Raw genomic sequence first — 15,496 nt, 5'->3', positions numbered from 1 at the left:
ACGAACCCCTTTATATTGCTTCTCACGACAACAAAAGAAAGTGGCTCATTAGGCCTTGGAGGAAACTTCACACCTGGGACGACGCTCTTATTTCTTTCGCCCTTTTTTTTCATTTTTTTTTTTTTTTTTTTTTGCGAAAAAAAAACCAATTTTCGCAGAATTTGACCTTTCACGACATATCTCTCTCTCTCTCTCGCCCTCGACGACTAATCAATCGTTAGGACACATGTATATCGGTTAAGGACGTAATGTAGAGACACGAAGACGAGTTGCGTGGCAGTACATTTCTTATATGTATTAAAGTTACAAACCAAGTTGAACGCTGGTTGGCGGGTCCAATAACGTAGAATATTTTTAATAATATATAACATTCGCGAATTGAAGAAAAATCTATTTCGACGAAGAGTTATTTCGTGTATAATAAAGAGCTATTAATATTTAAAAAAAAAATTAATTATTTACTACGAAGATAATTCAGAGGAGTGTTTGCAGATTATTTACCGAAAAAAAGAAGAATACAAGAATTATTAATTGAAATTTTCACGAAATTATCATTTCATAATTATGAATATGTAGAATGTATTTCTGAAAGATAATAAAACAAAAAAAAAAAAAAAAAGAAAATAAATAATTTGTCACCTATATCAGAAAAACAAATTTTCTTCATGTGAAAGAATTATTACCAAACGAATTTTTTGAATAAAAGAAAAGAACGTTTTCATTACATTGAAAATTGTTTTTTTTTTTTTTTTTTTTATTAAATTATTACAAATTTAATAAGAAATTATACAAATATACTGGAAAAAAGGTAATAATTTTCTACAGACGAACAATTTTTACAAGAAACTAATTTAAAAGAATAATTTCTCATAAGGATATAAATAAAAAATAAATTTCTAAATAAAATTCTCGTACAAGAAAAATTATAATCTGAAAGATAATTTAACAATTTCCCATTTCGTATTTTTATTGAAATATTATAAAAAAAAGAAGCAAAAATTTACAGCAAGAATTAAAAAACAAGTATTTAAAAAAAAATACAAAAAAAGAAGAAAACAATTTCAAGAGAGAAATTAAAAGGACATGAATAACAAATATATCATTATTTCATACAATAAAAATTTTATTCCCCTATAATAATTTTCTACAATATTTTTTTTTTTGTAAGAAACAATTTTTCAAGGGACAATAATTTTTGTTTTTGAAAAACAGTCAATTTGGAGGGGGAAAAAAAAAAATTAATTAATTTATCAATTTCGTTGTATAATATTAAAAATTATTCTTCATGATAAATAGACGAATTTCATATAAAAACGAAATTAGAAAACAATTAATATAAGGAATAATTGAATGGTGGAAAAAACGAGAATATTTGTAGAAAAATGAGAATTTTACGTAAATAAAAAACAAAAATTGAATAAGAAATTATTTCAAAGAATTTGTTAGATAGAGCACAAAAAAAAAAATATATATATGAAATGGATAAAAGCTGATTTTCATAATGAGGAGTTAATTTTGCGTAGAGTATCAAATTCAAGTGGTCCAATCGGCAACGAGCGGTCCAATCAACTAACTAGTGTTGCGGTCCAAAATCTAGTGGCTTAGTCCCGAAAATAACATTATTTTTCTTCAATCTCTACAACTTGTATTTTTTACGAAGCACTGCACGAAAGTATATACATATATATATATCCTACGGGTATAAAGCCATTAAAAATTTAATCAGGTGTGCAAAAAAAAAAAAAAAACCTAATCAAGTGCGCGAACATATGTCTATCACAGTTTAGAAAATTATATATATATATATATATTATTGGAAAATTATATAAATAGTCCATAATTAAGAAAGCCTAAAAAAAATAACCTCGGTGAAAAGAATTTTTACCAAAAAAAAAAACATCAGAGTGAAAAAATTGTTTTTCAAACAATTGAGGAATAGATTTTGAAATGAGTGAATTGACACCGCATTTTTTATGCAATGGACAAACTTTGAATTGTATTGAATTAGTAATTTATCAAGTTTGTGAAGAAAATGGATAACGAAGAAAAATGAAGAATTTAAGTGACAGTTATGATTAAAAATTAATTTTGAAAATAAATTTGTGAAATAAATTTCGGAATTAAATTTCGAAAATAAGATTAGGGAAATAAATTTCGAAAATATAAATTAAAGAAATAAATTTCGAAAATAAATTTCGAAAATAAATTTAAGATATAAATTTCGTATAATAAACTTTGATATATAAGAAATAGTGGAGAATCACTATTCGGGGGTTTGAATGTATCCTGAATGAAAAACAAAAAAGTTAATTCTTGTTCAAATAAATTTTTTTGCGCTATAAAAAAAAAAAAAAAGTGATGATTAAAAATGAAAAAAGAATATTAATATGGTGTATGATCGATTGTTGAATCGAAATCATATCGAAGTTTGAGAAAGACAGTGATGGCGACTTCGAGTAGATACAGCAGTTACAACTGTCTAACAAGCTGGGACAGCTATGATCGTATACCAAGGTATAATTGTTTCAAATTTAAATTTTTAATTTAAATTTTTAATTTAAATTTTTAATTTAAATTAAATTTTTAATTTCTTTATTTCATTTATTTTTTGTTTATTTTTAAGTTCCTTTGGAATTCAGTGAAAAAATTAAAAATTGACTAGTGAAATTTTATTTTATTATAATAGTTTCAGTAGTAAACGACAATTTTTGCAAGACGAAATTTTTTATTTTCGTATAAATTCATTTCAAGTAGTAAAAGACAGTTTAAGTCAGACAAAACTTTTTAAATTTAAGCTATCAGGAAGTCGGTTATAGTTGGACGGAGCTGTTTAATTATAATTTAATTTTCAGTAGTATAAGTAAGTTTATTAGTCAGCCTTTTGTTATTACTAGAAAAATAACTATTGAAATCACAGAAAATTGTAAGGCATTAAAATAAGCTTTATTATTTTAATCAAATTTTGCTTATTTTAATACCAAAATGGATTAAAATAAGCAAAATTGGATTAAAATAATAAAGCTTATTTTAATGGATTTTAATTTTCTGTGATGTTAAAATTTATATAAAAATTTACAAGAGGCTGACAATAAACTTACTTATACTACTGAAAATAAAATTCCTTTTTTCTAATTTCATTTTTCTAATTTTAGAATATTAAAATTTTTTTCAAATGTCGTAATAAAAATCACTGCAATTGAAAAAATTATTTCTAAAAATGTATTTTAGAAAAAAATAATTTGGAAAATTCAATTAGAAAATTATTTTTATAATACAAAGTAAATAAGAAAAATAAATTAAGAAAAAAATGAACTTTTAAATAATAATTTTATTGTCAGTGTAGTAAAAAGTATATATATATATATATATAAGAATTGTCTTAAGAAGGGCAATTTTTCTTGTCTTGAGGCACATAAATTTTGTAGAATTTGGATGAATGATTAAAGAAAGCTCTCGATTTAGCAAAAAAAAAAAAAAAAGGGGGGTGAGATGGGTAAAGTTATTTGTAACCGGAAACACTGGCAAAGTATGTGTGGCGGACGTTGGGTTGGATTCATCCAATCGCGAGGGGATTAAAGCCGAGGTAATTGAATCCAGTTGTATATTCCAGACAATCATGCTGCGGAAATCCACAATCGAAATTTGCTCTTGATGTGCAATTCTGACATATATATATATATATATATATGTGTGTGCGGAGAGTCAAAGCGACAAAATTCTTGGCATATAAATTAATTTAGTATTTCATTTCATAATATTGATTTTTCTATCAATAAATTTCGCCATTAAATTGAGATTTAAAAAATTATGTTACAAAAACTGAATTTGTACAATTATAAAAAAAATTACTGACATAATATAATTTTTCGATAAAAAAAAAAACCCCCCCGAAACGTTTTTAATGAAAAATCAACAAAAAATGCGAGAAGTAAATAAAATTTTACCACGCGCCATCAAAACTAAAAAAAATTCGTGTATTTTGTAATAAATGTTGATTGAAGCATGAAAAATGCTATTTACTCATTTATTGTACACGCGTTTTATTTTTTATGTTACCTAAAATTGATTATTTGATTTTATTAACTTTTATAAAGAAATAATTAATAATTATATAGAAATTTATTAAGTGAAAAATATTTTATCGAATACATTTAAATTAGAGAAAGTTAATTAAGAAAGAATTAAAATTATTTTCATTTTTTTTTTTTTTTTTTTTTTTTTGAATAGACCGGTAATAATTCAACTCTAGGAGGAAAATAGGTAAAACGTCTACGTCACAGTTGAGCATCTCAAGGTAATTCATTTACATGGGTATGCGGTTTCCTCCTCTGATTTGCACAAAAAGGTATAGGGTAATAACACCGCACATACTATCGTCTCAACGGTTGTATTTCATGTCTTGGTATATAATATACCCAACAAAATGTGTATGTCACCAAGCGAATAATTAATTGCGAGCTTGACAACTCCCTTTGTGCTTTCAACTTCTAATAGTTGCATATCAAGAAAATCGTCTATATACTATATATATATATATTTTTTTTTTATACTCAAATCTGACAGGTCATTTTATGTACCATTTTACAGGCAATTTAGAAAAATTTTCAATTTGTCCATTTTTAAATTTTATCATTTTTTATATTACTGTCACTGAACTAAATTTTGTCCAAAAAAAAAACAAATTTCCCATATCAATGATGCAATTTTTTTTAATAAATGATTTTTAACTGATTTTTTTTATCTATTTATTTATTGACACAATTTTTCCGTAAAAAATAATAATAAATGAATATAATATTGAAGGAAAATTATAGTCAAATTGAAAAAAAAATCTGAAAAATCGAATTTAAAAAGAAGCATACAGTTTTGATTTAATTCTCATAACTAAGAATTTTTCTTTTTCTATCTACTTTTTCTATTGAATCTTTGTTCGAATTTAAAATTCACGTTTTTTTCTTCTTTTTATTTTCTTGAGAAAGAAAAGTCTCGGTGAACGTTTTATTCGATTTCAAAGGGATTTCTCGGTGATTACAGTTTCTTTTTCTTTTTTAACCACCTCCCTCTTCCTGATAGATATAAAATGGTAAGAGACTGTCTTTTCAGCTACAAAAAATTGAAGTCTAATAGTTTTCCACTTCTATTATAATGGAATAATATATTTCATTTTCAAGTATATAAAAAAAAAAAAAAAAAAAAAAAAACTGATAAAACATTGTTTGAATATAATGTCCGCAATCAAAACCTAATGCAAATTGACGTTCTTTTAAATATTTATCTACTTTTTTTCTTTTTTAGAATGAAAATTACGTCTTTAAAAATTGTTTAAGTCTTTCAAAGTCTAATTTCTTTCATGTCTTTTAATATATATTTATTCGTGTGGCTGAATTAGTATTTTTTATTCGGATCTCAATTTTTATTTATTCAATTTTCTGTTTATCATTAAGCAAACATTTACAAAGAAATTGGCTTTTGGAAGAAGAAGAAAAAAAAACGCCTATGAAAACTTTTTCCAATGAATATTTTCCCCTAATACAAAACGTAATTTATTATATTTAACTTTTGTTTTCATTATCATGTATTTTAATTATTATTCTTTTTTTTAATATTTATTTTTTCTTTTTTTTATATTATTTATTTTTAATTATTATTTTTAATTATTATTTTTAAATATTATTTTTAAATATTATTTTTAAATATTATTTTTAAATATTATTTTTAAATATTATTGTTTTTTATATTATTTAGCTTTTAATTATTATTTTTTTAAAACTAACTTTATTTAAGTAGTAAAATCTGATTTAGTCAGACATTATTAATAAAGTGAAAATTTATTACAAATTTTTGGTTCAAATGAAAAAATATGATTTCTAATACTTTTTATATATTGTTTATTAAAGGCATTTTTTTTTTATCCGAGTAGAAAAATGCTAATCAGTTATGAAGATTTATTTAAAAAAAAAAAAAAAAAAACTATTTAGACGATATAAATAGGTGGAATTTTTGTTAGTAAAAAAATATTTTTCTAAATTTTTTTTTCTTTTCTTATTCTAAAGAAGAAGAAGAAGAAAAGTTTTGATGTTATTTTGAACTTGTTTTTATAGTGTTAATTATATAAAAGTCATTGAAACACCTGCTATTGACATTCGTTAATGTAACTTTATGAAAAGATTTTTCTGGAAAAGAACTGGGTTACTGGACTCTCTCTCGCCTCTGTTACTGACACTCAAATCTTTTTGTATATATATATACCCTCTCGTTTCAGTTTGGTCCTCTCTTATGTGACGCGCCTTTGTGTGCAAGATAATTGACTGTTAAGCTAAAAAAGCAACAAAACTTGAAGAAACTTGAAATGTACTTGCAAAATTCTTATTTTCAACTTTTGTTTCGATAATTATAAAGTCCCAAAAATTGCAATTCTTTTTATTATTTTCCTTATTATTATTATTATTATTATTATTATTATTATTATTATTATTATTATTATTTTATTACATATTATTTTCTCTGTTCAATAAACTTTTTTTTTAACTTTGAAACATTTTCCCTTTTTTTTTTTTTAAAAAAAAAAAAAGTGTATCAAACTTTTACGTGACATTCATTGCTGGAATTTTCAGTTTTCAATGGTTAACTTTCATTTCGTTTCACAATTTTTTCACATGTTACTGAATAAAAATTCCATTCAGTGAAAAAAAAAGGGGACAATAATAATTTTTTTTCCCCTTTGTTGACGTAGTAAAACCCCCCCCCTTATTTTATGGAATGGAAATGAAAAAATTCTAAAAAAAAAAATGTCTTTTTTTGTATTTTTCCAAAAATTGAATAGAAAAAAAATATTCTAATCAAAATAATATGTCATTGATAATATGACATACTTTTGCTAATGGTTTTTAATTTATTGATATATACACAGCCACTATATATGAACACAAAATAATTAAATTTCAAATAATAAGCAATAATGACGATCGTTCTATATAGATGAAAATGCCTCTAGGATATTGCACGACCATAATTATATTAATTTCATATATATATATATATATAGAATCCAAACGATAATATAAATGACTTTGTAGTATCTAATTATTTAAATATTATTAATATTATTAAATATAATATTAAATTTCACTATTATACTTGGACAGTAAAGTAATATCTAAAATCTTTCAATTTAAGTTTTTTTTTTTTCATTTTTTTAAAACGAAATCTCTGTTTCGAATTTCTTTTTTTTTACGATTCTCAATTTTTACAGTTTTATGCGACGATTTTAATATCTCGCCATTTTTTCTACTGTTTTCTATTTTTTTCTTATATACACGCAGTTTGTACTAAAATCACGTTTCTGATAATCTACACGATCTCAATATACAAATAAAATATGTATAACTGAAGATAAAGAAAAGAAATTTAAAAAAAGAAAATAGTTTTCAATACGAAAATATTTTTTCTCGTTTTAACTTTTTTTTTTGAAAAATTAATATTAATTATAAATTGCAATAATAAAATTAATGCTTTCAATAGAATTAATTAACTTTTATTTTTAGACATTTACTGCAGTTGGCTTTACAACAATATTGGTTTTTTAATTTAATTTCATCGACGCGGATGGCAACAGAAGTTTTAATTTATTTTAAAGTTCTTCTCAGTTAGCAACTGTGATTTTAGATATTAATCTGAAAACAAATGACCTTAAAGATAATTATCAATTTAATTAACGTGTCTTTAAAAAAAAAGTATAAGGTCGACTATATTGAAAGATAATTTTCTCCTCTTAATGCGAGATTACTGTCTTGTAGCAATTAATTGTATTTGATGAAAATTAATTTTTAATTAAGAAGATAAATTTATATCGCTGACTAAAATCAAAATTAAAATTACAAAGAAAAAAATTTTTTTAATCCAAAAATAGAAAATAAATTAATTTTCAGGAAAATTATATATATATATATATATATATATATATATATAGTGATGGCTTTAAAGGGAAATTTTGGGGGTGGAAATTTGATCGAGATATATAATGCAATTCAGCAGGGTTTGTGCAAGCGACAGGAAACACATTTGTATTGGGTGGAGAATGGTCGCTAATCGAAATATCTTGTTCTCTTGAATTTGAACGTGCTCCTGATACGAGTCGATCCGTTGTACCGTCATAGGAAAGTCCGATTCCCCGGGTTACTAGAGGCTCGCGTTTTGTTAATGAAACACGACTGAGCGTTAGTCGACGACATTGGCTTTTATAAATGGATATTTGCGGTGAATTTCTCTCTATATATTATAAAACTAATTATTTCTATTCAGCATCTGTCATATATATATATATATATATATAAAACATAATATCTCTAAATTCTTCAAGATAACTTATCTTCTGATAATTATACAATTATACCCAGGTGAAAAAATTAACGTTACTAACGTTAGTACCTATAAAAAATTAAGAGTTTCTAAAATATATTTTCACGAAAACTTTGCCACTACTTTCCCATTACCACTTTCACTTCCACTTAAACTTTTTATAATTTTCATTCCCATTTCTACTTCTACTTTTTCTAATTCTCATTCGCACTTCCATTCTCACTTCTACGCTTTCTAATTCTCATTCCCACTTCACTTCTACTTTTTCTAATTTTCATTCCCACTTCCACTTTTTTATATTCATTGCTACTTCCACTTTTTCTATTTTTCATTCCCATTCCTATTTCCACTTCCAGTTTTTTATATTCATTGCCACTACCACTTTTTCTAATTCTCATTCCCACTTTCACTTTCACTTCCACTTTCACTTGTTCCAATTTTCATTCCCATTTCATCTTCCACTTTTTTATTTTCATTACAACTTTTTTATATTTTCACTCCCACTTCCATTCCTATTTTTTAAATTTTCATTACCACTTTCACTTTTTCTAATTTCCATCCATTGTAATTAAAAAAAGTGTAAATGGTTGTGTAAATGGAAACTAGAAAGAGTTTTAGTCGAAATGGCAACAGCTAATGAAAATTAGAAGTGGAAAAAATGGGAGTAGAAGTGGGAATGAAAATTAGAAAAAGGGAAGTGGGAATAAAAATTAGAAAAAGTGGAAGTGGAAGTGGTAATGAAAATAAAAAAGTAAAAATGGGAATGAAAATTAGAAAAAGTGAAAGTGGAAGTGAGGATTAGAAAGAGTGGAAGTGGAAGTGATAATGTAAATAAAAAAGTGGAAGTGAAAACGGGCATGAAAATTATAAAAATTGGAAGTGAAAATGGGAATGAAAATTAGAAAAAGTGAAAGTGGAAACGGTAATGAAAATAAAAAAGTGGAAGTGATTTTCGACAAGTTTCTGCAAAAATACAATTTAGAAACATTTTCTTAATTTTTTTATAGGTACTAACGTTAGTAACATTAGTAACGTTAGTAATATTAGTAACGTTAGTAATGTTAATTTTTCTACCTGGGATAATAGTTATAATAATTATAGTTACACAATTTTACTGTTACACAAATTTTTTTTTTATACAAACAAAATTTTTCGAACATAGAAAAAAATGTTTCAATTATTGTCAAATACGTAAAAAATAATTTGATGGATAGTGAATATGTCAACGAAAAAAAAAAATTTGATTGATTGTTCAACATGAGAATCTGATAAAACTCATTATCAGGAATTATTTATTATTACAGTAGATATATAAATAATATTGAAAATAAAATTTCAATAAAATAATTCAAATATAAAGATTTTTTATATTATTATTAGTGAAATAAAATAAAAACTATTCAAAAATCTGAAAAAAAATTGTAGATTTTCAATTTTGCATTTATAAAAAGAAATTTTGCGATATGAAACAATGAGAAAAATTAATTGTACGCCTAATAGTTGATTTTATAATATAGCGCTAATTTAAATTTGCAACAGGTGCTAACAAAAACGTTCGATAATGACCTCTTTCACTCACAGTGTACAATCTTAAAGAATAAATCGATTTACCTATACAAAAGTTAACTTTAAGATAACTTCAATTTTTAAGTCACAATTTTCATTATATTTTCCTGTTCTGTAACGTGTATCACAAAATAAATATTAAAAAAAAAAAAATCTAATTAATATTTTATCACTTTTTTTTTATCGATTGTGAAACATTAATAAATTTACGCATATAAAATTTATGAGATTTTTCAATTTACCATTTATATGAACATTTTTATTACAAATCGTCATTTAAGTACATAATTATTAAAAAATAAATCACGTTTTAATTATAGTAATGAATTATTAAAATTTTATTTTAAAAAAAATTTTTATGAATTTTTGCATTACATAATAATGAAAATAATATTAATAATTAATATTATTATTAATAATAGATAATAATAATAATAATAATAATAATAATAAAAATAATAAAAATAATAAAAATAATAAAAATAATAAAAATTATAAAAATAATAAAAATAATATTAATATTAATAATAATAATAATAATAATAATAATAATAATAATAATAATAATAACATTAAAAATATATCAATTAAAAAATAGTGAAGGTTGGAAAATAACAGAGAAATTATTATAAGTAAACAATTCTTTCGTGTCATTAAAGAAAGAAAAAAAAATGGTAGCGATTTTCCATTATATAGGGTAGTGAAATATATATTTAGTCTGAAAAAAGGAATCTTGAAGCAAGTTTTAAAGATAGTTATAGTGAAATAGGTAATGAATTTTCTGTTTGCTAAAATGGCGTTACAATATTGACATAATTTAAGTAATTTTGTAGTTATCGTGTTCTATCGCCATCGTTTCTTTAATGAGCCTTGGTTTTCCCAGCAATTAACTGCTGCCTCATATTCACAGTTTTCCCTCATCTCCTAATTTCACTCCTCTCTCTCTCTCTCTCTCTCTCTCTCTCTCTTTCTTGTTAAACAAAAAAAACGATCCACAAATTACTTTGATCGATAGACCCTGTCATGGACAGCGATTGGTGGTTTTTGGGATTAACGAGTTACGCGATCTTTCAAAAGTTTAGGACATCGATATTTTGTAACACACAATGCACTAGGTTGCTCGAGTTTTCAGCCAATACAAGCTTGATTGGAGAATTTTAACAAAAACACGATTTACGATACTTGCGATAATTTCCACTTCCCCTTCATCCCCGTATTTCGTGCCCTAACGAGCATACTACGCAGCTTTTACCATTAATTTATATATACTTGAAAACATCTTTTTGACAATTAAAAATTAAAATTCATTCAAATAATTAAATATATATATATATATATATATATATATATATACCCAATCAAAAATTTACTAATGGCGCAGTACTGGCGCAGTACTGACAAGTGTTGGCGCAGTACTGGCACCCAGTATTGGCGCCAGAGTTGGCGTAACTTTGGGATGATAACATTTTACCAGTATTGGCTGCCAGAGTTGGCACCAGTACTGGTAACCACTACTGGTTCAGTACTGGCTGAGTACTGGTAGTTTTGTTATTTATTGTATACAAAAAGAAAGCTTTAACTGTAACAGAGATAAGTTTCACTGCAATAGTTGAAATCTCTGCTCCAGGTAATATAATTTTTTGTAGGAAAAAGTTTGTGAAAATTTTAGTAACCCAACACAAATTAAATATTAATTAAATCAGCCAACTAACTAATTAATATTTTATTATATATAAAATCGAAAACACCAAGAATTTTTATTCCTTATTAAGTATAATATATACATTGCAAATTATTATTTTAAAAAATCAAAAAAAATATATATAAAAATGTTTATAAAATAATTATAGTGTATATAATTATACAATTAGCTATTTAATTATTTTATTATTCACTTTAATTATTTGCATTAAAATAAATTTTTGAAAAACTTTTTTAAGAAAATAAAAGTTGTTTTTTAATTTTTAACAAGTGTTGTCAAGAAAATTTTTTTAAATTTTTATTTTAAAAATTATTAATTTTTTTAATAAAAAATTTTATTTATTTTTAGTTTGATGGTTTAAAATTTTTTTTTGGTTTATTGCATATCTGAAAACAATAAAAAAAATTTGTAATATGTTTTGAAATTGGTTTCAGGAAACTTTTTGTTTAAATAATTTTACCCACAAAAAGAACAAAATAAAATACCCTTTTAATTTTCAAAAAATAAAATCAAAGTGAACAAATTTTTATAAACAAAATATTTAAACAAAAAGATTCATCAGGTTCACTCTATAGAACTTTTTGTAAACTAGTATTAATCAAAAAGAAAATCTATTTGAGCCAGTACTGGCTCAATATCGGCTCAGTACTGGTTTGCCAGTACTGGAAGGGTGGTACTGCACCAGTACTGATACAATGAAAATACCAGTACTGGTTCAGTACAGACTGCCCAGCCTCGGCAGCCAATACTAAACCAGTACTGCGCCAGTAGTTAACTCTGGTATAATACTGAAATTTTTGGTTGGGTATATACATATATATTCATCGAAAAATGTGAATTTGTCGCAGTTTCAGTCAATTAAAACAAATTGGATTGCTATTTAATTAATTAATAATAATTCGCTGGCAATTTTGATATTGATTTTATTTATTTTTTTTTTTTTATTTTTAAATTTTGTAATTTAATAATTTTTTGTTACATAGAAAATGTTTTGATTAAAATTAGATTAAAATTCATTTTAATCAAATAAAAATGTTTATCAAAAATATAATTACAAAAAAATATTATCAAAAATATTTTGGAAATTTTTTTTTATTTTTTTTTTAACTTCTTGTTTAGTACAACTAGACTTTGGCGGTATTACCAAAGAATTATCTGAAAAAATTTTTAAAATCGAAAATTTGAGTATAACTCAAAATCCATTTTATATATATATATATATATATATATATATATATATATATGTTTAATTATAATTTTGTATATAATTTTATATCTATTAAAATATTATTTTTCTTTTGTTACAGGTAAGCTGGAATAAAAAATTTGTTCAATTTTCAAGTATGTGAGTGAAAAAAGAAATTTCTTTTGTTATTTATTTTTTAATTATTTAGATTATGTGACATTTTTGTAATGTGAGTTCTGTCTGACCAAAACTATGTATTACTACTGTGAGATGAGAATTACTATTGATAAAATCCTTATTAAATTTTATTTTATCAAGTGAATTATATTTTTAATTTATTAATTTAAAGAAGATTAAAAATCTAAAAAATATATACTAAGCGAATATTTTTTTTAAAAAAAAATTTTGAATAAAGTAAAAAAATTGTTTTCTAATTATTAAATTGCAATTTTTTACATAAATTTTAAAAATATAATTCTTTAAATAAAAAAATTGTATCATTGAAAATTTAATGAGGTTTTTTTAATTCTCTATTGTGGAAATAGGTAATATGAAATACCATTTTAAGAATTGGTGATTATATCAAAAACCTCGAGATTTTCTCTATTAACCTAAAGAACAACAAGTGTACAAATAGGCCACACCTTGTTGTTCGATTTTCCTTCTAATTATTGGCACTGCTAACAAGACTCTTTGTCGATGCTCGTCGTAATTCAATTGAAGAGCGACGCTAAATGAATAAGAGAATTTCAAAAAAAAAAAAAAAAAAAAAAAAACCATATTCAAAGTTTACCCATTCAACTTTTTGTTCATCTCTGATTTTCTCAACAAGATGATTTAAATTAATAGTTTTATAAATTTATTCATCGCAAGCTTTAAAAACCTTTTTTTATCTGCTTTCCCACTTGGAAAGATTCGCCGGAAAATGCCCCCTGGAGGTTCTATTAGAATTCCGCCGAAAAGTAATTCCGTCGGAATTCCATCCGAGTTCCAAAGAATTTCCGATGGGATTCCGAAGGAGTTCCGACGGAATTCCAAACGGAATTAGGACACTAAAAATTTTGAAAACAATTAATCGGAATTCCGTCCTAATTCCATTGGAATTCCGTCGGAACTCCTTCGGAATCCCAACGGAATTAGGACACTAAAAATTTTGAAAAAAATTAATCGGAATTCCGTCCTAATTCCATTGGAATTCCGTCGGAACTCCTTCGGAATTCCATCGGAAATTCTTTGGAACTCCAATGGAATTCCGACGGAATTACTTTGGAAGTTCCGGCGGAATTCTGATAGAGGATTTTATTATATTACAAAAAAAAGAGTTATTTATTTATAAAAGAAAAAAAAAATTTCAAATAAATAAAATTTTCAAATAAAAATAAAAATTTCTCAATAAATTATTCAATGAAACAAAATTAATTTATTGATTTCAACATGAAATGGAGGAAATTCACGTCAAGTGTGAGACGTAAATTATATATCTATATATATATATATATATATATATATATATATATATATATATATATATATATATATATATATATATATATATATTATTCAGATATATAGCTAAAATGCTAAATCATTATTGTCAAGAAGTGGCAATAATGTGGTTTGACATGTTTCCAAACGATTATTCCAATTGATTGCCCCCCCCCCACCCCAGTTCACAGTCACGACTGATCATAATTTGATATGTATTTATTTATTATGAATAATAAATATATAATATATGACGAGGACATAATTTGAAATAAAGAATTTATTCTATGTTGCATTTGACTGAAATTCTTTCATAAAATATTGTGACGCTCTCTAAAGAAAGGGACCTTAGAAGAAAACGAATTATATAGGTTATGTTTACATTTTAATTTGATTAAATAATTCTTTTTTATTTATGTATTTTTATTGAATTATTTGAATGTAATTAAGACTTAAATATCAATATAATTTGCGAATTAATATAATTTAAGTTTAAAATATTGAAACATAACCTATAATATTTTGCTTCTAAGGTCCCTTCACAGAAAATTAAAAGGCATTAAAATAAGCTGCAACGCTTATTATTTTAATCCAATTTTGCTTATTTTAATACCAAAATGGATTAAAATAAGCAAAAATGGATTAAAATAAGTAAAATTGGATTAAAATAATAAGCGTTGCAGCTTATTTTAATGCCTTTTAATTTTCTGTGTTTCTTCAGAATACGTCACATATATATCCCCAATCAAAAATTTACTAATGGCCAATACTGAACCAGTACTGCGCCAGTAGTTAACTCTGGTATAATACTGAAATTTTTGGTTGGATCATGATTTTAAATAAAATGTCATTTTTTTTATCAATGAAATTTTATTTGAATTAAAAATAAATTTTAAAACAACTATTTTTGTTAAATTTTTTTTTTTTTTTTGAGAGAGAAATGTAAATGAAATTAATAGAGAGGGAAAAATAATGTTGAATGTTACATAGTAGACAGATGTTTGCCATGAAGTACAATGCGTTTGATCATCTCCCACGCGACTACTCGTGTACTACAGGTTTAACGGAACGTGAAAGCACAAGAGTCCTGAAGGAAACGTCGTTCTCTTCAAAAGATTACGGAAACCTCTAGGGCAAAGCGCTTTGGAAGGAAAAGCTCGATAAAATTCGTTACCCTCACTCTTTTCTCTTCTCCCGTC

General features: G+C 24.4%; 1 protein-coding gene across 15 annotated transcripts in view; it reads left to right on the top strand.

Annotated features, from left to right (window-relative positions):
* LOC127280707 (potassium channel subfamily T member 2) overlaps positions 1 to 15,496 on the top strand; it is a 143,095-nt gene that overhangs the window by 61,204 nt on the left and 66,395 nt on the right. For 2 of the 15 annotated variants that reach the window (XM_051303913.1, XM_051303907.1), the window contains exon 1: positions 938 to 2,514. The exons of the other annotated variants lie outside the window; for them this stretch is intronic. In XM_051303913.1, coding sequence (XP_051159870.1) covers positions 2,444 to 2,514 — 71 coding nt within the window. In that variant the 5' untranslated portion in view covers positions 938 to 2,443. Of the gene's footprint in view, positions 1 to 937; positions 2,515 to 15,496 lie in introns of those variants that run through there. 15 annotated transcript variants of the gene reach the window in all.

This window comes from Leptopilina boulardi, unplaced genomic scaffold, assembly GCF_019393585.1.
Source record: "Leptopilina boulardi isolate dan_hultmark-lab unplaced genomic scaffold, ZJU_Lbou_2.1 LbouV2_249, whole genome shotgun sequence".
NCBI lineage: Eukaryota > Metazoa > Arthropoda > Insecta > Hymenoptera > Figitidae > Leptopilina > Leptopilina boulardi.
This window is presented reverse-complemented; position numbering and strand designations above follow the sequence as displayed.